This window comes from Pongo abelii, chromosome 12 (genome assembly GCF_028885655.2).
Source record: "Pongo abelii isolate AG06213 chromosome 12, NHGRI_mPonAbe1-v2.0_pri, whole genome shotgun sequence".
In the NCBI taxonomy this organism is placed as follows: Eukaryota; Metazoa; Chordata; class Mammalia; order Primates; family Hominidae; genus Pongo; species Pongo abelii.
Window position 1 is genome coordinate 88651999 of NC_071997.2, and position 22799 is coordinate 88674797.

Sequence of the window (22799 nt, forward strand, 5' to 3'; positions counted from 1 at the left end):
GACACAGCAAGACTCTGTCTCAAAAAAAAAAAAAGGGGGAGAGAGATGTAAAGGTTTCCTTGCCTTACCCTGGAGTGTTCATGCAGTGTGCATGCCACTCATTGAAGACCACTGGTCTACAGTAGTTTCAAAACTGCAGGTGCAGCCAATTAGTGGGTCATGACAGAACCAACATTGTTTCAATGAAATAGTATAGACTATTATCAAAGTATTTCCTGTAGTAAAGATATTATTTCATAAAAAAGTTGCTTTCAGTTATGCGTGTGTATGTATCTGTGGATTGGGTTGTCTGTGTAAAACATCATTTCTTACTATAGTCCTCCCATGGATCTTGATCTACCAAGGTTGAAACTGCTGACCTGGAAGATAGTTGTAAGCATGATTGTCTATTTGCCTTAAATTTACAACCTGTGAAACATAGGTTTATCTTCTTCCCTTCTTCTCTAGATCTTTATGAAGCCTTCCTGAGGTATAATTGACATGTAAAAAGAAACATATTTAATGTATCTATCTCAGTGAGTTTGGGGATAAGTATACACCCTTGGAACCATTGCCTACTTCAAGGCCACAAATATATCCTTCCCCTTCCAGAGTTTTTTCCCCACCCTCAATATTATTATTATTATTATTAATTGGGTTTTGTGTGTGAGAGAACACTTATGATCTATCCTCTTAGCAATTTTCAGTATAAATACAGTATTGTTAGCTGTTTGCACTATGCTGTGTAGAGCTCCAGAACTTACTTATCTTCCATAACTGAAACTCTGTACTTTAACCATTATCTCCTCATTTCCCCTCCTCCCAGTCTTTGGTGTCCACCATCATACTCTGCTTTTGAGATTGACATACAAGTGAGACTTTTCTTTTAGCTGTGTTATCCACCAGGGTTATTTGGGAGTTGCCTTCCTCCATGCATCTGTGTGCACCCAAGAGAACCCAAGATCCAAAGCCTGAAGTCAATCTGGGCTTTGGATGCATGTCCTCTCCCTTGAACCAATAAACTGTTATATCTAACTATGTAGAATTGTTTCATGGGTTAAATTGTTGAGTACTTTTAAAAATAATGCTGGACTGTAAATTCAGAAGTGAAAGTTCAAGTTACGAATTATCCAACTATGTTACTTGAGATATTTCAAGAGATATTTTGTGGGTTCGGTTCCTGTTTATTGCCAACTAGGTCCTCTCTTCCCATTCCCATTCTGTATCAGTGATCAGAGTGAAAAACAATTGCTGCTTTTTTATAGGCAACTTTATTATAATATGGTGGTCAAATGAGCTACTGTAGCAAGTGGCGGTACCGCCCTAGCATTATTCTGGCAGTCTTACTCTGGATCCATAAATAGCTATCTGTTTTTACAGTTTCCTATATAAGGTCACTTGGTCAACCTTGAGAGCCATAGTTTTGGCCGAGCATGGTGGCTCAGTGGCTCATGGCTGTAATCCCAGCACTTTGGGAGATAGAGGCAGGTGGATCACTTGCAGTCAGGAGTTCAAGACCAGCCTGGCCAACTTGGTGAAACCCTGTCTCTACTAAAAATACGAAAAATTAGTCAGGCGTGGTGGTGCATGCCTGTATGTAATTCCAGTTACTCAGGAGGCCAAGGCAGGAGAACGGCTTGAACCCAGGAGGCGGAGGTTGCAGTGAGCCACGATTACACCACTGCACTCCAGCCTGAGTGAAAGAGTAAGAAAAAAAAAAAAAAGGCCATAGTTTTCCTATGAATTTAAAAAAATGTCATTTTTATTTTGCCTTTGTTGTCATCTAATGTGTTACAGATACATTTGACCTCTAATAAGATTTCTTCAATTTTATTTACAAAGTCATTTAACCTTCCCAATAAGCCATGGAACCTCAAAAGTAATAGTAACTTTTAAAAATGTTCAATAAGCCATCTTTCTTTCATTTTTAGTTTCTTCATGTTTCAAAATAATTTATCTGTAGTGAATTCTTTCAAGGGAGGGAAACCACTTATTCAAAGAGCAGTAAGGGATATAAACTTTTTAAAATCTCTGCTAACATTAAACCATATTCTTAGGGAATTTAGGAATCATGTAACAACAACCCTACTTTATCTTTTGAGAGTAGCACTTGATTTTTTCTCGTTCCTCTTGGCTTCCTGTATCATTCTGTTCGGAAATAAGGCTATATCTGTCACTGATGATTTTTGTTGAATTGGCCTGTTTTTGTTATCCTAAATAATATAATCACCAACTAATGTCCTTTGTGCATATTAGTAAGCACAGTCATTGCTTACACGAAAGCTCACTTCTCATGCCTATATTATTACATGTATTATACCATATTTACTTAAAAATGTTACCTAAAATCCATTAAAACCATAAGGCAACAAAACTTCTCCTAAATTTGAAAGACTGTCATTTCAGAGCAATAAATTCTCTGAAATGTCCAATGTGAAAGTTTCCCTGTAATACTGTCTTCTTTGGTTAAGATAGTTTAATTTTTGCAGTTGGTTGTAAATTGAAAGAGGGTACCCTTTTTCCCCTATAATTTTTTTCCCTTCATTTTGACAGTTCTAAAAATAAAATGTCTAGAATTCTCTGCTATCCAGTTCAGTAACCACTAGTCATATGGGACTGCTTAAATTTAAATTAGTTAAAATAAAATATAATTAAGATTTCTGTTTCTTCATCAGAGTAGCCATGTGGCTAGTGGCTAACCCTATTGGACAACACAAGTGAAGAATATTCCCATCATCACAGGAAGTTTGATTTGAGAGCTCTGGACTCGATTTTTTCCAGAAGGAAAGATCAAAATTCGGAGTCAAAAGTTAATGTCTTTCATTATATTGTATAAATGATTCCAATACAAAGATGTCTACCCGCAACTTTTTAAAATGTTTTCCTTTTGCCACTTTGGAATCTGTTTTGGTTGTAATTGATCAGTTTCTACATATGTAGGATATATTATTATAGAATAGATTTGGAGTTTCTTCTTCCTGATATTTATCTCCACTTTCATATTTGTAATGAGCATATTGAAAAAGAATGTTATAGGCCTTGAGGTTTTTGAAAGGTTTGTAGTTCATACTTAGTGTCAGTTAAAAGACAAGTTTTGTTACCTTGTGGTTTTAATGAATTGTAGGTGAATATTTTTAAATTAATATGGTATAATACATGTAATAATATTAGAAGTGAGCTTTTAATAGTGTCTAATTTTTATTTAATCATGTGAAAGACTGAGAAAGTAAATCCTTTGTGCAATTCGTAGTCTCATGCATGAGTTGTTGACTTAAGTTGTTGACAGATGGGACAAAGGAGAAAAGTCAAACTGAGCAATGGGTACTTTGGTGGGATAAAGAGGATTGGTCAGAGGAATAAGAAAATCCTGTGTCCAGGGACTGCAGGGGTGGACCTTAGAGACTGAAAGGGACTGAGAGAATGGGCATGTCGTAGTGTCTCTGGGGGATTTTCTTGGGATTGATGAGAATAATTTAGCAGTGACCCCGCTTTTGTTGCAATCTGCCCAGCTTATATGTCCATGTTGGCAGGGCATGCTGTTGTTGGCAACAGGGTCATCACTGAGCTCGATAAGGCAAATGGCAGCAATTGCTTTTGCTCCTTTTGACCTGTTTAGATTTTCTAATCCGGAGATGAACTCTGGGGGCATTAAGGATGCAGAAATTTCATCACAGGAGATGCGCAAACAGTGTAGCAAACAGAAATCTCCAGCTAGGTTTTGGGGTTTTCTGTTTGTTTTTGTTGTTTCATTTTGCTTTTTTTTAATCCTGTAGGTTTTATTGAAAAGTCAAGTGATTTTTTGCTCTTGAGTTTTAAAAGTTGGTGTTTTGTTTCAAAACTTAAGGCTAGGGCAAAATGGTTGTGTGAAATTTTTAATTTTAAAGTACCAATAGTTTGAGTTCTGCAGTATGTTCAGCTTCAGAAACTGTATGAATCTGGATGGCAGAAATTTGAAAATTAATTGACCAAATGATAGAGTGTTAGTAATCTGCTTTAGTTTATATTTAAAATGTACAGTGCTGAAAATAAATCCTCATTTTTGTTTCTGGAAGAAGAGTTTTACATTTTATAATTACTGTGACTGTAGAAAAAAAAAAGTATCCAGCTTAGGATATGGCAGAACAATGCGGGGCACGCAGTTATTTTAGTCATCTAATATGTCAGCATTCAAGAATCTGAACCGATTGTTTAAAAAAAATCTTGTACTTTGTTTCTTTTGTTGCTCATTTCCAACTTTGTCATCTGTCAGAATGCAAAAAAAAATTATCCTTCTATAACCATTGACAGGATAACACAAAAGCTGTCTCCAGGTCGATATTTTGCAGCAATATTTTTAACATACGAACAGTAGTTTTTATAATTTCACCTTGGTGCTCAACCATTTATTATCGTATCAGAAGCATGTCAGTAATTCCTTTCTAAATGTCTGCTTCTTTTAGCGCGGAGACCCACATCAAGGGCTTCACACTGAACGATGCTGCCAACAGCCGCCTCATCATAACGCAAGTTAGGCGGGATTATTTGAAAGGTATGTCACAATGCTTGACCTTTACGTCACATTAATGCCTCTGCAGATTTTTCTTGTAACGCCCTTCGAATACTTGGATAAAGGAGTCCATTTAGCAAATTACCTGCTTATCAAGAGCCTTTTGTGGTAGCTGAGAGACATAAATTACTGTACATGCATTTATAATACAGCTTGAATATGAATGTACTTGTCATTTGACCACTTAGTCCAGTTTCCATTCCATTTAACACAAGATGGGTTTTCTTAAGATGAATCACAGCTCTTCAGACATGCAAAATTTGTGTTCCAGAACGAGAGAAAGTACAGGCTTTCAAGTGCGTTAAAATTCACAGCACAAGTCATTTTGCTTTGGAAATTAACATACTTTAGAGCATCTGAAACAATTCCCAGCAGTTGTTTCTTGCATATTGTGTTGGTTGTGTGTGAGATACCAAATGAGTTAAATTGAGTGTTAAATGTGTGGGATTGTGCACCAAATGATTATAATATTGATTTTTAAAACTTAATCTAATACTTTTTTAATAGTTCATAATACCAACAGCAATAAAATACAGTGTTTGAAGTTTAGAGTTTTCAAATTAATGTTAAGAGAATGACACCTGAAGATGTGGACATGACTTTGGGGAGGATTGGGATTTGGGTGGGGGCCATTGGTTTGATAGAGGCTGTTTATGAGTTTTCAAGGGGATGAATTTGGATGTGGAGGTCTTTTGAATGATCTCCCAAGGGGGACTATGATGAATCTCTTAAATTTAGCTAAGTAGCTTTCCACTTTAAGATTTACATTTGAATTTGAGTGAATACAGTGATACTGCAGTTTTGCCAATACAACAAAACCCACTTAGGAGATCTTCAAGAAAGGTTGAAAAAGCTCTGGAAATGAAACCTCATTGCTTCCTCTCTCTGTAATAATGGTATTATTCCTCACTACATGTTTCGGTTTTGTTTTTTTTTTTTTTTTTTTTTTTTCTTTTTTGAGATAGGGTCTCATTCTGTTGCCCAGGCTAGAGTACAGTGGTGGGATCGTGGCTCACTGCAACCTCCGCCTCCTGGGTTCAAGCGATTCTCCCACCTCAGCCTCCTGAGTAGCTGGAATTACAGGCACCCGCCACCACGCCCAGCTAATTTTTGTATTTTCAGTAGAGACAGGGTTTCACCATATTGGCCAGGCTGGTCTCGAACTCCTGGCCTCGAATAATTCTCCCACCTCGGCCTCCCAAAGTGCTGGGATTACAGGCGTGAGCCACCACGCCCAGCCTGCATGTTTATAACATAAGTTTACATCCTTGAGAGGAAGTTGTTGTTTAATTGTGCAGCTTCAGTGTTGCTTATAATACCTAAATGTACTGGTCTTTAGCTGTCTTCCTAATTGATTAGTACTGAATATGTAAGTGAATAGAAAACACTTTTTGTACCCAGACTTTTGTGGCTAGGTGCAATGGCTCACACCTGTAATCCCAGCACTTTGGGAGGCTGTGGCAGGAGGATTTCTTGAGTCCAGGAGTTCAAGACTAGCCCGGGCAGTGTAGCGAGACCTGATCTCTACAAAAAAATTTTAAATAGCCAGGCATGGTAGTGTGCACCTGTAGTTCTAGCTACTCAGGAGGCAGAGGTGGGAGAATCGCTTGAGCCCGGGATGTTGAGGCTGCCATGAGCCATGATGGTGCCACTGCGTTCACCTTGGGCAAGAACAAAACCCTTCCCCCAGCCCCCCAAAAAAAGACTTTATATCCTGTTAGTATTTTATGTAATAAAATGATAAACAATTTTAAAACAATGAAAAGTTAAAGTTGCTCACCATATAAATAAGCTCATTGTCATAAATAGCTTTTGTTTCTGTAGACATGGAGATAAGAACAAAACACTTTTCTAATTTCAGGGGGTTCATTTTTCAGCTGAACCTGACCCAGATTTCTTCAGCTTGATTGGTACCCTTTATTTTTATGTTAGGTGCCCTGTGTAAGCTACAGGAAAGGACATGGTATAATTTCTCATCTACTCTTCTGAGCTGTTCAGTTCAATTGGAGGTTGCCTGAGAGCAGGAGCCTCAAGCGCACTGTTCCTGCACTACTTCCCCCACCCCCACCCCACCCCGCTTCCTGAGCATATCACCACAAACCTGTTTTTAGAGTAAAATGATCATCAGTGAGGACAGGAGTAGCGTTTGCACTATTCCCATCTTCTTATTTTGCTCCATGGCTGATGAGAGCTCTTGATTTTTAAAAATTCCCTTCCATTCTTTGCCTTTCTTTTAGATTTCCTTTTCTCGACCCCATCTAAAGCAGGAAGAAAAAATGAAGCCAATTAAATTTTACTGTTGGTGAATATTAATAGCTGATATGTGGCATTTGTACAGTGTAATTAGTATCACTAGTGAGTAACTGAGTAAATGTTGGAATTAGGTGACAGTGGGAAAGGACCTGGGGGGAGGGATGTGGATGGGTAACATTTTTGGTGTCCCTGAAGTCATTAACTGTACAGAATGCAAGCCTTATATGAGAATAGGATTTAGGTCACAAGGTCCTGTGCTATCTTTACACAGATGTGAAATGGTCTGTTCTCCCCACACTTCTGCTCTCTTGTGCACACATGCACTCATAGACGGAAGCTCTGGGATCGTTGGAATCTTCGAGTCTTGTGTAAAAATATGACTTTACCTTGGGCAAACTAATCTCTGTGCCCAGGTGTCTCATCTGTAAAATTGGTACTTGTCTTGGAAGGGTAGTTGTGAGAGTAGCTGTTTAAACTGCTGTGCCTGTAGTAAATGCTCAATAAGTTTGAGTTACTGTCGTCACCATCATTAATCTTATTTTTGTTATTATTGTTTTGACGTACTGTGGGAAGATCCTCCCTAGCTGACAATATTCTTGGTTAATAAGACTATTATTATAATTATCTGTGTATGACCACTCATTAGCAAAATTTTATCAAGCTTATTATAAATATTTTTAAATAGTATAAAAACATTTTTTGTTTCCTATATGTGCATGTGTATTTTTAAATTTTTATTGACTATGCTTTTTAAACTGTTTTTCTTTTTTCTCATTTGAGAATGAGTGGTTTAAGATTGTAGATTTCAAATAATCATAAATTGTTTATTCATTAATGAACACTAAATTCATCATGTCTTCCCACTGTATTTTTAGTACACTTCAATTAATACACCTTCCCCATTTTTCTGTAAAACTAAGCTGTTCTTATTTGGAAAGCTGTTTGGAGAGTCTTAGTTTTGTCTAAGTTACATTGCTTTAGATGCTATAAAGCTATAAGTTTTCTTCGATAATGGTAGAGGTGATTGTTAGGCTACTCTTCAGTCTACCACTTTATTTCATATCATGATTTTGCTACAGTTTTATGAGTCAGTTAGCTAGAGGGGTATTCCATAGTTATTTATAATCAAGTAATTGAAAGTGTGATACTTCAAAAAAACATACAAGCAAAACTCCATTGATTATTCTGATGCTCCTCAACTTACCGATGGGGTAAGTCGGGATAAAGTTGAAAATGCATTAACTATCCCATAAACCCATCGTAAGTCAGGGACTGTCTGTATTCGTGGAAATCAATAGGCTTTATTTATTTTTTTAATTTAGTGCAAGAAAATAATCACAAGGCATCTAATCATAAAATAAATTTGTTGGTGTGAAAGTTGAATGTTTCAGTTTGGAACATTGATCCTAGAGGATCAATGTTTTTAGTGTTTTTGAGAAAGAACTGTTAGGATATTAAGTTTTGATGATCATTTAATCTTTGAGTTAATAAAATCTGGATAAGTATGAACATGGATAGAAGTCACACATTTTTGGAAACTCTAATTTTTAGAAAATCTTTCTTATTTATATTCATTTGAACTTACCAACTTTAGTCACTAAATGTTATCCCTAAATGGAACTCATATTGTCGGTAACATTTGTATTTTCTCTGTGACTTAAAGAAGAAATTCCTTGGGCCTCTAATATCTTATATAGTCAAGTAAATAATTTTTGGGGGTATCTCATGAAATATTAATAATTTTCTGTAATCTAAAATTAATTATTCATAGCATTTTGTTTATGGCCATTTGGTGCTCATATTTAAAAGCTGGTTTTCAAAATGCATTAAAGTCAGCACAGGTCATATAAGAAAGGCCATCTCCTGCTCTTGTATTTTAGAGGCTGTGACAACTCTGAAAACAGTATTGGATCAGCAGCAGACCCCTTCTAGGTTAGCAGTGACCCGCATCATCCAGGCATTGGCCATGAAGGGTGATGTTGAAAACATAGAACTAGTTCAGAAGATGTTAAATGGACTCGAAGACTCCATTGGACTTTCAAAAATGCTTTTCATCAATAACATTGCTTTGGCACAAATAAAGAAGTGAGTATTTGCAAGCCTTCTTTTCCTTCATTGGTCACTAGAATGGGCATTGCCTCAGATACCACCTTTTAAAAACTTTTTTAGACATGTGGAAACCTTATCAACTGCAGAGGAAATGTTGATGCTAGTTGCTTATTAGGGAATAATTATATGTTGAAAAATATGTTTTTCTTTACCTTAAATCTTAGAATAAACAGCATTTACCAAATTCATAAATCTTGCTCCACAGTTGATAGCCTTTCTCATTCCTGTGTATATATGCCAGACCTCTTGTTGTCGAAACACTTTGTTCAGAAGTGAAAAATGATCTCATTTGTTTGTCAGTAATATTTGACAGGGACACTAGTAGAATATTGTGAAGCAGAAGGCCCCGCAAGCTTGTTAAAAATGTGCATTTCCGTGTTCATCTTCCTAACCCACCCCGTGAACACCCCCCACCCCACAAAAAGGGAGGTATTTAGAGCTGATTTTCTTACCACTGTCTCTAGATTCCTTTTGAGAATTACCCCTGTAGAGATAAATAAGGACTTGATTTTTAATAAGCTCCCTAGCAAAGTACTTTATGGAATTTGATACTTTCAGTATGCTTTTAGAAAAAATGTTCTTTAGTAATCTTGCATACATTTAATGGGACATGATATTAAAATATAATGTTTGTTTTTGTAGGGTTTTTTTTTTGTTTGAGAAACAGTTGTGTTTTGTTTTGACCTTTTCAAACTATTTCGCCAGATAGAACTTCCCTTTAATAAGAAAATGTGATTGTTTTAAATTAGAAGATTGAGGAAATTACTCATCTAAGAACTGGGTGAATTTTAAAGTTTTACCATGTAAACACAGTTTTATATGATTTGGAGAACATATTCACTATTAAGTAATTCTTTAAAACTTATAAGAAAAATATATTGTAACAGTATTCATTTTTAGTTAGAGAATTATGTTTAATATAATAATTTCAACACAATATTGACTGATTGGATTTAGTATGCCATATGGTAACAGTAAAATATCCATTATAGATTACCTTAACCGAAAAGATAGTCATAGGATAATTTTTACCATAACTTGCTAAATAAGACCATGTAACTGATTTTTTTCAATGTAAAGTGTGAAGATACTTTTTCCTGAGATTTTTAGTATAAATTATTTTCCAAATGTATAATACCTGACAAAAAGAAATTGAGGCGACCATAAGTTAGAGACATGCATATATGCCTTTTGAAACATCATCAGTATCTTTAAGAATCCTGAGATGTTAAATACTATTTTTATGCAGTAGTGACCAGTTGTGGATCATAAAGCCAAAATTATAGCATTTATACAAGTTTTCATTTTATATCCAAAGAGTGGCAGAAATTAAGTTAAATATTTAAGATACAGAATTTTAAAAGTTATCTTAATTCTCCTGTATATAGTTGTTTGATCTTGTCTGTAGAGCATTGTTAAAACAAGCAACTATTTCAACTGCTGTGAAGCAAAATAAACAACCACTGCAGCACGAACCAGCTAGTGATTGTTTTTGCTACTTAAATGTGATTGGGTTTCAGTTGCCCAGTGTTTATTTGGTTAATTGTAAATGTATTTCATTTTTTTTCCTAAAGTAGCATGAGTGGATATAAAAGTAAGTTCTTATACTAAACTGCCTGCAATATTAATATAAAAGCAAATTTTTAAACAATTTATTTTGCTTTTAACAGCAATAACATAGATGTCGCAATAGAAAACATTGAAAATATGCTTACTTCAGAGAATCAAGTCATTGGACCCCAATACTTCGGCTTGGCATACTTATTCAGAAAAGTAATAGAGGAGCAGTTGGAACCAGCAGTTGAAAAGAGTAAGTTAGTTGTTTGTGCTGAAGAACACACAAGCACATTTTCTCTCTAGTGAGACTAGACCAAATTTCTTTGGTAGGTGAGTTATACCACTGTTCTAATGAAAGATTTTTCTTACCTGTCATTTTTCCAGTAAGCATCATGGCAGAGAGATTGGCCAATCAGTTTGCCATTTATAAACCTGTCACTGATTTTTTCCTTCAACTTGTGGATGCAGGCAAGGTGGATGATGCCAGAGCTCTCCTACAGGTAATGACCCTCCACTCATGGAGCAGTGGGGCTCAAGGCTTGCAAGAAGTAAATTTAGAAATTACTAGACATAGGTGTGTGGTGGAATACTGGAAATTCAGTGTGGTGTGCAGCTAGCCTCTTTAAATTCAGTGTGAATCACGGTTGCAGGACAAGGACTGGATGGTAGATTTTAGGTTACTGGTTTTAAAGATGCCAGATCAAACTAGAAATGTCTTTAGAATTGAGGTAGAGGGGAGCGGCGGGCGGTGCGGGGGTAGGTATGGGGCAGCGAGTTTTGCTGAAATGATTAAAGACAAATGTTTCTGTGCAGATAGATAATGCAAAACAACAATTCCTTTGATTTTCTACTTTAATTTCTCAAATGCTCTAGATACTGTGCATCACCATGGCAACACAGTTTACAAACAAAAAGTAGGAAATGTTTGCTTTTCAAGTACAGCTTCTCACTTGAATACTCAAACATTCTCAGTGCCTTATTCAAAGTTTATTAAGAGTTGAATATGCTTTCTATTCACTTGTGTGTCACAGACACATTAAATGACAAATGCAGGTCTCTGTGGCCCACACTCTCAGTTAAATTAGCAATCTTCAGGGAAGGAGACAACTGCATTCATGCCATTTTAACAGTACTAAATATAAAGCTACGCCAAGTGCCGACAGAACGGTGGGTGATCGCAGCTGCCACTGGCAATGTACACAAACAGGCACCGCCGGGGAGCCCCTTCCCAGCAGGTGGCAGTCAAACAGTCATCGTGATCCCGCCAACGGCTGTGTCTGTGTGGACTCCCTGTGTCAAATTGAGGCCTGGGACCAATTTCTGATCGTAAATAGTATTATATTCCCTTAGATTTTTACCAGCTGTGAAAGATCTTAAGTAGTAAATAGGGAAGGTAAAACTGTACCCATGTGCTTGACCTCCAGTTTTTATTCTTAAAGTTCATCTAGTTTGACAGTAGAATCCAATCCATTTTTAAAAGGAATTCCTGAAAAACTGTCTCTGTTAACAGTTTTATAAAGGGTGAATTAGCACTGCTTCTCAGGCTCTTTTGTTGCTGGAGAAGAGAAATTCCGGTTCACTGGGAATTTTCTTGTTTTGCTTGGCTTGTTTACTTTTTTTCCTTTGTTTTTTTTTAATTTTAAGGAAAAGGCAGTTTATGATAGGGATTTCAGGACTTTTTAAATTGTTTTATCTTGCTATCTTCCGTAGTGAAAAAAAAAAAAAAGAAAAAAGGAAGATACTCATGCTTTATCTTCATATGTACATATCTAAGTACCTACTAGGGGTATAATAAGCATATACATATCTAATTATACACATGATGGTATGCAATCAGTTTTAACACATCCTTTTGATAGTTGTTTAGAAAGTGGTACTTGGTACTTCATCTACTAGCTTGTTCTCTGCCATAATCAAGGTTTTTCTTGAAGAGCACGATTGACAGCCGCCTGGGTGGGCGGCAGCAGGGATGGCGCCTGCTCCCTCAGAAAGAACTGCGTTATCTGCAGTGACCTCACCGAAGGGCTCTTGGTGGTAGCTGAGTGTTGATGCCACAGCAGAGTCTTTTCATTTACCATCTCATCACTAGACTGGGGTTTCAGATGATAAACCCTTCACCCACCCTTTACTTGCTTGTCAAACAGTAAAAGATTATTCTTGCTGTAGCGAAGAATACTTTATTCACAGATGTCAGAAACATCAGTGCATAATGTAAATGTTCTGTGTGTCCCCAAAAAGTTCTTTTTATACCATTCGTTTTAGTATTGACAGTGTTTTAAAGCTTTGAAAGAGCAGTGTTCTTTTAGAAACTTAAAAGAATGACATCTGTGATGAGTGTAAACTAAAATATTGTCTTGCCATATTTGATTTTACTATAGCATCTAAGATTGGATAGACATTTGATTTATCTGGTCTGTCATGTAAACTTTTTTTTTGAGTTTAACTTTGGTCTCTTTCTCAAGCGCTGGCTGTCTGTTGCAATGAAAGCCTTTTATAAAATAGAGAGATTGAAATCAGTCCTTTTGTATGCATAAGTGTAGGTAATTATACTTTAAAGAGAACTTGCTTTGTACATTTTAATTTTTATAAAGAAACGAACAGTTATCTCCCTGACACCTTATTAAATGTATAATTAACCTTATGATCCCTAGCTCACTTGTGAATGCTTGGCAGTATAATTGGAGAGGAATAGTGTTTCTTTTTTTCTTCTTTCTTTGCAGTCCTAAACCTTATTCTGTGGTTGTTGAAGCATTAGTTTAATTTTTCCCTTTTCTTTTTAAACAAACTTTATACTTGCAATGCCAAGGACAGCATTCACCAAAGCTTGGCATAGCTTGCACTTGTTTTCTTTTTTCTTGCCTTAAAAAATAATAGTCGACTATTAGGCCTTCCTATTGGTAATAATACACTACTGTATTATTGTGAACTTTCTTAATTGGAAATATTCAGTTTGATCCGCTTGTTTATCAGAAACCTTCACTTACTGAATAATGTTTTAATTTTTAGAGATGTGGTGCAATTGCTGAACAAACCCCGATTTTGTTGTTGTTCCTCCTTAGGAAATCTGAGAAACGAGGAAAGGTACTGTGCTTTACTTGCTTACAAATCAATGATACTGTACGTGCCTTGCTCAGAAGTATTGAATTTAACATAAAAGCCTGTTGTTTCAGGACCTTATTTGAGAATACTATAGAGATTCAAGACTTTGCTTGTCTCTACTTAGAGTCAGTTTTGTCATCTTTTAGCTGTACTGGAAATGTAAAACAAGTTCATGCAGGAATTTTCCACTTACACAGGTATGCATTGAGAGCCCCAAGAAAAGGCCCTTAAAAAAATGCCAGATTAGGCCGGGCATGGTGGCTCACACCTGTAATCCCAGCACTTTGGGAGGCCGAGGCGGGTGGATCACTTGAGGTCAGGAGTTTGAGAGTTTGAGACCAGCCTGGCCAGCATGGCTAAACCTTGTCTTTACTGAAAAAAAAAAAAAGAAATGGAAGATTAAAATTATGTTGCTTAGGTCACATTGGGACATTTAACAGTGCAGAAGCACTGTCAAGGGAAATGTACACTCCAGAGTGTCTCGTAGCACGTGGCTACTTTTGAGCGTTTATCAGGTATAAACCATCAGGTAAATGAGCCACTTGGCTTTCAAATTGATATGGAGCCACAAATTAATTCTAATTTGTGCAGTTACTTTATTTACACTGTAAAAGGGGTGGGTGGGTGTGTAATAGAACCAAGTCCTTTTGAAAAAATTTTTATTATTTAAAAAAATTTCTGTGGGTACATAGTAGGTATATCACATTCTACTTTGATGTTTAACAGTAAGTATAAAATTAAATTTCTCTTAGATCGGATTTTACCTCTTGTATACCAGAAACTACATTCTTAGTTTATTTGGGTTCTTTATGAAGTTTCAAACCACATGCCAACTGTGATGCTTGTTTTATTTGAAACATTTAGGCTGTGTCCAGTTTGGGAGGTCTACGTTTTCCTTAATTTCTACACACTTCCCCTAAATATACCTACACTTTTAAAAAATTTGCTTCATTGCATCTGTGACTCATGTATTTATTTACTACAAACAACTTTTAGAAAATACTTAATTGCCCCTTCTTTCAGAGAGGCTACATTTTTATATGTGTGATTAAAAAGTATAAGGAATCTGAAAAGCACTTGTCAGTCCACATGTGGGACTGTGCCAAGTCCCTGTTGCCTTGTCCACAAGATGGGATGGGAAATGCACAGCAATATGTCTGCTTAGAACATTCCACCCAGGAGAGTTTAAAATAGAAGCAGCCCTGGGAGGATGCAGGTCCAGGTGTGGATTGACTGAATAAACATGCTATAAAAAGGAGTTAGGATTTTTAAGATGTCTGTTAACAGTGTTCCATTGTTTGACAGTAGAATAGTTAAGCCAGATTTTGCTCCTCTTGGTGAGATAGGAAGAGGGCATAAATGTTTACATATCCATCATGGATTTATCTGGCAACGTTGGAGTAGGGCGGGAAATACTCAGCAGATATTCATTACGGCATAGCAGTTCTGTATTCACTCGCTACAGGAAATAAAACCATAGCTGAGTCTGCATATTCCTGGAAGAAATAAGTAAAAATTTCAGTGAAATTCTGGCAATGCTCTTTTTTTGTATGTCAAGTGGGTGGTAACACTTCAGAATGTTTTAACTGAATTCTTTACAATTTCATCAACCAGTTGTGGCACCTAAAGATAGGGTTGTTATCTCTCTACCCTTGGGATCTCATAACTTCTTGGTATGGTCACCACTTGACAAAAGAAGCAATGTTTATCATATTCTAGAAAAATATTCATAGAAATATAAGTGGAATTGCATTAACCTGTGAAAAATACTGGTTTGTTTTAGCTGTAGATTATTGAGTCAATATCAAACGCTAATATACAAGGGACAATAGTGCATTAAATTGAATAGGCAGTTCTAATTATTGTGAAAATTTTTAATCTAGTGTTGATTTGTCAGTGTTCTAATTCACTGCTAATTTGTGGTTTTCGTAATATTACCTTTATTTAATTTTCTAGGCATCAACTGTGAAATCTGTGTTAGAATTGATTCCTGAATTAAATGAAAAGGAAGAAGCATACAGTTCCCTCATGAAAAGCTATGGTAATATAAGTTTAATTTGACTATATTATTTATTTAAATGGCTTTATTATTTAAGTGACTATATTATGTAAATGACTTGTAGTATAGTCAACTAAGTCTTAGTCTTCAGCTCAAAGGCAGTAATCCTAAATATCAGATAATTATGATATAAATAACTCAGTTCTGGAATATGTTTTTAAACTATATATTAAGAAAAATATGAAATTATGCATATAACTTTAACATTAATAAGTATCACTGAACATCTTCCGAGCAGTCCAGGTATATTGAGTAGAATCCCAGGCTCCTGGGAAGACCTGGAAATCCTCTTGGACTTATATATCAGAAACCAGTTCAGTCTCCCCAAGGGCCTGCCACCTGAAACAAGTACACATTTGAGACTCAACTTAACCGGCCTTCTTGCTCCTTCAGTACCCTCTCTGCTTGCCTGCTACTCCTTTGAAATGACAGACCCTTGATTAAAAAGTAGCCCAAGGTTTTTACGTCCCAGTTCAAATTCTGGTCTTTTAACCAGTTTGTTCCCTGATTGCCAGACAGTCACATATGAAAGGAAACTAGTCTAAAGTTTCCTCAGTCATCAAAATAAATGTTAGCATTTCTCAATCATGATCACCTCTCCATCTGTTGCCCCCTGATTTGCTCTCTGGAGGCATGGGGTAAATAAAGAATTGCTTCATTGATTTTATCTATGGGAGGACAACAGACTCAAGAATCAGAATTAGTAAGTCAGTTCTCTTTTTCCGTCCTTATAAGGAGAACATTCTGTATTTCAAAATAGAGCTAATAGTCATAAAATTTATCAAATTTCCAGTAACTAAACACAGGCATACCTGGAAGATATGGTTCCAGACCGCCACAATAAAGCAAATACAATGAATTTTTTGGTTTCCCAGTGCATATAAAAGTTACGTTTACACCACAGTGTAGTGTATTAAGTGTGCAATAACGTTATGTTTTTAAAAAGTACATACCTTAATTTTAAAATACTTTATTGCTAAAAATAGTTAACAATCATCTGAGCCTTCAGTGAGTCATAATCTTGCTGGTAGAAGGTCTTGGCTCAATGTTATGGCTGCTGAATGATCAGGGTGATGACTGCTAAAGGTTGAGGTGTCTTAAAATAAGACAACAATAAAGTTTGCCACATCAGCTGACTTTTCCTTTCACGAAAGAGTTCTCTGTAGTATGCAATGTTGTTTGTTAGCATTTTATCTGCAATTGAACGTCTTTTCAAAATTGGAGTCAGTCTTCTCAAACCATACCATTGCTTTATTAACTAAATTTATGTCATATTCTGAATCCTTTGTTGTCATCTCGACAGTGTTCACAGCATCTTTACCAAGAGTAGATTCCTTCTCAAGAAACCACTTTCTTTGGTCATCCATAGGAAACAGCTTCTCATCATGTTAAGTTTGATCATGAGATTGCAGCAATTCAGCCACATCTTCACGCTCTACTTCTCCTTCTAGTTGTCTTGCTATTTCCACCACATCTGCAGTGATTTCCTCCACAGAAATCTTGAGACCCTCAAAGGGGTTCGTCCATGAGGGTTGAAATCAGCTTCTCCCAAACTCCTGTTAATGTTGATAATTTGACCTCCTATCAATTACAGATGTTCTTAATGGCATCTAGAATGGTGAACCCTTCCCAGAAGGTTTTCAGGTTACTTTGCCCAGATCCATCAGAAGAATCACTGTCTGTGTCAGCTATAGCCTTATGAAACATTTTTTAAATTTTATGTTTAAAACATGGAATGCTTTACACATTTGTGTGTCATCTTTGTGCAGGGGCCATGCTAATCTTCTCTGTATCATTCCAATTTCAGTATATGTGTTGCCGAAGTGAGCCCAAAATGTTTAAGACTTGAAATTCAAGATTACTCCTTGATCTATGGGCTGCAGAATGGATGTTGTATTAGGGCACCTGAGAACAACATTAATCTCCCTGTATATCTCCTTCAGAGCTCTTGGGTGACCAGGTGCATTATCACTGAGCAGTAATATTTTGAAAGGAATCTTTTTTTTCCTGAGCAGTAGGTCTGTACAGCAGGCTTTCAATACTCAGTGAACCATGTATAAACATCCATGCTGTCCTGCAGGCTTTGTTGTTCCATTGATAGAACACAGGCAGAATAAATTTAGCGTAATTCTTAAGGGCCCTAGGATTTGGGAATGATAAGTGAGCATTGGCATCAACTTTAAGTCACCAGCTGCATTAGCCATTGAAAATAGAGTCAGCCTGTCCTTTGAAGCCAGGCATTGGCTTTTCCTCTCTAGCTATGAAAGTCTTTGATGACTCTTCTAATATAAGACTGTTTTATCTACATGGAATGTCTGTCGTTTAGTGTAGCCGCCTTCATCAGTGGTCTTAGCTAGATTTTCTGGATAACCTGCTGTAGCTTCTGCATCAGCATTTGCTGCTTCACCTTGGACTTTCATGTCATGGAGATGGCTTCTTTCCTTAAACCTCATGAACCAGCCTCTGCTAGTATTAGGGCCTTGCACTGGATTAGGCTTTGGCTTTTAAGGGAATGTTGTGGCTGGTTTGATCTTCTGTCCAGACCAATAAAACTTTCTCCATGTCACTAGTAAGGCTGTGTCAGTTTCTTATCATTTGTGTGTTCAGTGAAGTAGCACTTTTAATTTCCTTCAAGGACTTTTCCTTTGCTGAATAATGTTTCACGCAAGAAGCCTTGCTGTTCCACACAAGAAGCCTAGCTTTCAGCCTATCTCGGCTTTTGACATGCCTTCCTCACTAAGCTAAGCTTAATCATTTCTCGCTTCTGATTTAAATGAGAGATGTATGACTCTTTCTTTCACTTGAACACTTAGAGGCTATAATAGGATTTTTAGTTGGCCTAATTTCAATATTGTTGTGTCTCAGAGAATAGGGAGGCCTGAGTAGAGGAAGACGGGAGAATTACTAGTCAGCATCGCAGTCAGAACACATTTCTCAAGTTTGCCGTCTTCCATGTGTATGGTTCATAGCATCCCCCAATTACAATAGTAACATCAAAGATCACTGGTCACAGATCACCATAACAGATAAAACAATAATGAAAAAGGTTGAAATATTCCAAGAATTACGAAAATGTGACACAGAGACACAAAGTAAGCACATATTGTTGGAAAAATGGCATTGATAGACTTGCTCAAGGCAGGGTTACCATAAACCTTCAATTTGTAAATAACGCAACATCTGTAAAGTGCATTAAAGCCAAGGTATGCCTGTAATGTGAAATAGTGTCAAGTGCATAAATCTGTATGTGTTACTACTAAATTAGGTAATCCATTTTGGGAGGAAGGTAGAAAATCAAGAAGTAAAGAAAGGCAAGATGCCAGAATTTTCGGAGCAGCTTCCTAGAAGATAGAGCTTGAGCCCTTAAAGGGTTCAGCTCTTCAGGGAAGGAAATAAAGGATTTACACAAGAAGTTGACTTCATGGAAACAGCAAAGATGTGTTCCAACTCCACTAAGAGCTGATGAGTCATTCACCCTCATTCCACTTTGGGAGACTCTTTGATTGCTGAACTTCTCACATCTGTCTTAGGGATTCCCCTGGTGCTGCTGGAGTTGCGGTTGACTATATCAGAGTCAGTGTAGGGCAGGGGTTTATTTGGTGCTTAGATGCTAACAATCTAATGCAAAATTAAAAAGAGTCGAATTACCAGCAGTAATTGTTAGCAGAGCCCTTACCATCTCCATGGTAAACTAAAAACTTTCCACAAATCAGCCATTAAGTAGAGAGCCAGCCAAATTTGGTTCCTAATGTATTTCATCATTCACTTAAGTGAAACTAGTGTAACTTGTTAATGTCTCCTTATAGGTTTTATTTTTGTTTTTTGAGATGGTGTCTCGCTCTTGTTACCTAGGCTGGAGTGCAGTGGCACCATCTCGGCTCACTGCAAGCTCCACCTCCCGGGTTCACACCACTGTCCTGCCTCAGCCTCCCAAGTAGCTGAGACTACAGATGCCCGCCACCACACCCGGCTAATTTTTTGTATTTTTAGTAGAGACAGGGTTTCACCGTGTTAGCCAGGATGGTCTTGATCTCCTAACCTCAGGATCCGCCCAACTCGGCCTCCCAAAGTGCTGGGAATACAGGTGTGAGCCACTGCGCCCGGCCTATAGGTTTTTTTTTTGTGTGTATCATTGTAGCTAACTATATTCTCCATATTTGTTTATTTTACAATAGAAAAATGAAAAGCTTTTTTGGTGTTGAGCTGATGATCTTGATGTTGATGTAGATTTCTACATAATTGACATGTCCCTCTCCACAGCAGTTCCTGGATTATCTTGATTTCAAAGTGGTTTTAAGCCAAAGGGGATTGAATGGTGTGTATTATTTTATAACTGAGGACTTCAGTTTGTGGTCACTTGAACTATCATAGGTCTTCAAAATAATGTAATAACCTAAGTGAATGGTACCATTAATATTATTCTAAAGGCCTTTAAATGTAGCCATATTTGTCATTTTCTTCTCCTTCAAAGTGAGTGATGCTGAATGAGGGATGTAGAGAAGTGAGGGAGATGGTAGATTCTGAATGTGGCTTCTTACTGAAAGTAGTTAAGTGTTCATTTGCCATGGGATAAAGGGATCCAGCCGTCCCCGAGTGGCTAAGTGTTTGGGTGAAAAGAGTAAGATAGGTTGTCTTTATCTCTGATTAATATATTTTTTTCTTTATGTCAGTCTCAGAGAAAGATGTCACATCTGCTAAAGCACTGTATGAACATTTGACTGCAAAGAATACAAAATTGAATGATCTGTTTCTAAAGCTTTATGCATCTTTGCTGAAGAATGCTGGAGAGCCTGTCCCTTTCATTGAACCCCCTGTGAGTATTTCTTAATTAAGGGGAAAAAATACCTCTACAGATTTATGTACGCTTCATAACAATGTGTAAGAAAATAAGTTGAAGACTTAATTACATGAGGATTAGATCTCTGTGAAGAACCCTCAGGGGATGGCTTGAGGGACTGAGCAGCATGCCTTGGCTGCATCAGTCGGAGAACATAGCTCTCTGGGGCCAGTTTAAAATACAAGGTCTGTCTCAGACCTTCAGCTATAGGCATGGATTTACCAAATGTCCTTGGGGCAGTTCTCTCATCATTTCAACTTGAAATAGGATTTAATGGCCTGTAGTTCAACAGCCAAGCATATTATGTCAGTGCTAATTACTTGTTCATTTACATAAGTTGGTTTTTATTTCTTCATCTAGGAAATTTTGCCTTTTTTTTTGAGACGGAGTCTCGCTCTGTCTCCCAGGCTGGAGTGCAATGGCGCAGTCTCGGCTCACTGCAGCCTCCGCCTCCCAGGTTCAAGTGATTCTCCTGCCTCAGCCTCCCAAGTAGCTGGGATTACAGGGGCCTGCCACCATGCCTGGCACATTTTTGTATTTTTAGTAGAGATGAGGTTTCACCATGTTGGCCACGCTGGTCTTGAACTGCTGACCTCGTGATCCGCCCACCTCGGCCTCCCAAAGTGCAGGGATTACAGGCGTGAGCCACTGTGCCCGGCCTGTTTTCTTTAATAAGAGAAATCACATATGCATAATTCCTTTTTGTTGTGTCATTGAACTGAGAGTCACTACACCATGTTTATTTCAAACACCTCAGCCTTCCATACCCATACCTCCATATGTGCATGTACACACATGCTTGCACATACACACGTATACACACACACACCCTACCTCCTGCTGCTAGCTTTAACTCTGAACCCGAGGCCCTTGAACGTGTGATTTTATGAAACAAGGAAGGAGTACTGAAGCTTGAGGAGCAGCATCTTCCATGGGCCCGGCAGTCTTAGCTACCAGTTGGTAGTGTTTTACGATTTTTTAAGTTTTGTACCATCACCTCTTGCCGGTATCTCTAACTTCCCTCTTTTTTTCTCCTTAACAGGAAAGCTGTGAATTTTATGCACAGCAGCTAAGAAAATTGAAGGAAAACTCTTCCTGAAATAAGCAGGCGATACTTTGTTTTGTATATATTTGTGATTCTGTGTCTACATGTTATTTTGAAGTATATCTGAGGGAAAAATAAATGAAAATTTTCTTTATGTACTTTATGTGTGATGCATGTTCAAAGTCTTATTGACCATAACTCTGTGCACTTGGTTATTGGACATTTTTGGAGTCTTTTCCTCTGGCAAAAATCGATAGCGTTTTCTTCAATGCTGCTGCTGTGTGAAGCCATACTTTTTCAGGATTCTTCCCCTAATTGGCTCTTTGGTTTCCCTGCTCTGTTTCATTTATTTCATTAAAATGTTATTCCTTTATTTAAGATTCGCTTATTAGTCTGCTGTTTCTCTGAAAAATTTTAGAGCTAGGTATAGTGATCGTGAACTTTCTAACGCATAATATTCTGCGATACAGCAATTCCTTACATGTGTGAAGTCCTGCATAACTTTCGAACTTTGTTAAATGTTGGCACTAGGAGTCATCAGATCTAGCCTTCATCATTTTCCAGTGAGAAGCAGAGACCCAAAGGGCCTGTCACTTGTGCATGGTCAGGGGGCTGTCTGTCATGCCTGGAGGCTCTTCGGCACACTTCCCCATCTTTCCCTTCTGCCACTGTGGCCTCAAGCACCTCTGTTCATAGAGCGTCTCTGAAATTGAGTCTTGGTCATGACTTATCCCGAAGTAGAGCGATGTGTTTCCTCTCATTGTAGTTTCAGGACTTTGTCAGTACAAGCTCTGCCCTAGGCTTGTTACTTTATACTCATATCCTGAAAAGACGTGATTTCATCTATGAAGGGGTAAAATATTGGTTTGTATTTAATTGTCTGAAATAAAAGTGATCCCTATATTGAATCTCATGCCTGTTAACATCTACACTGTAAGTAGTGACTTCAAAAAAAATTCTAAGATAGGTAGTCAAGAGAGTTTGCCATTATAAAAGGTGTCTTAATATGGAATATTGACCTAACTGGAGATGAGGTAATTAATTACCGAAATGTTGAAGATGTTTTGAGAACTCTCCCCATTTTGGGGTATTCCTTGTTCATTTGAATTTGGTGACTCCCTACTCTTCCAGTTTCAGTGCCAACTTGGGTCACACTGTTCACATCAGGGGAGACCTTCCCTTGGGGACATAGGCGGGCCTTTGCAACTTGTGCTGTTGACCTTCTGTCTTGTGGAACTATCTCTCCTGCATCTGCTACCTGCCCGCGGATGGTGTGAGAGGGAGGGTTGATGGCGGGAAGCCAGGAAGTAGATGT

General features: G+C 37.4%; 1 protein-coding gene and 1 non-coding gene across 4 annotated transcripts in view; one reads left to right on the plus strand and one right to left on the minus strand.

The window, feature by feature from the left end:
* The window catches only part of LRPPRC (leucine rich pentatricopeptide repeat containing), a 114470-nt gene extending 92608 nt beyond the window's left edge, over window positions 1–21862 (plus strand). For all 3 annotated transcript variants that reach the window (XM_024242107.3, XM_054547600.2, XM_054547599.2), the window contains 8 exons: window positions 4419–4507; window positions 8659–8863; window positions 10558–10697; window positions 10829–10944; window positions 13451–13525; window positions 15500–15584; window positions 20273–20415; window positions 21482–21862. In XM_024242107.3, coding sequence (XP_024097875.2) covers window positions 4419–4507; window positions 8659–8863; window positions 10558–10697; window positions 10829–10944; window positions 13451–13525; window positions 15500–15584; window positions 20273–20415; window positions 21482–21538 — 910 coding nt within the window. In that variant the 3' untranslated portion in view covers window positions 21539–21862. The remainder of the gene's footprint in view (window positions 1–4418; window positions 4508–8658; window positions 8864–10557; window positions 10698–10828; window positions 10945–13450; window positions 13526–15499; window positions 15585–20272; window positions 20416–21481) is intronic.
* LOC112132249 (U6 spliceosomal RNA) lies at window positions 17327–17433 on the minus strand. Its single transcript, XR_002914044.1, has one exon. It is a non-coding gene; the product is annotated as a U6 spliceosomal RNA (small nuclear RNA).
* Window positions 21863–22799: the final 937 nt, after the last annotated feature.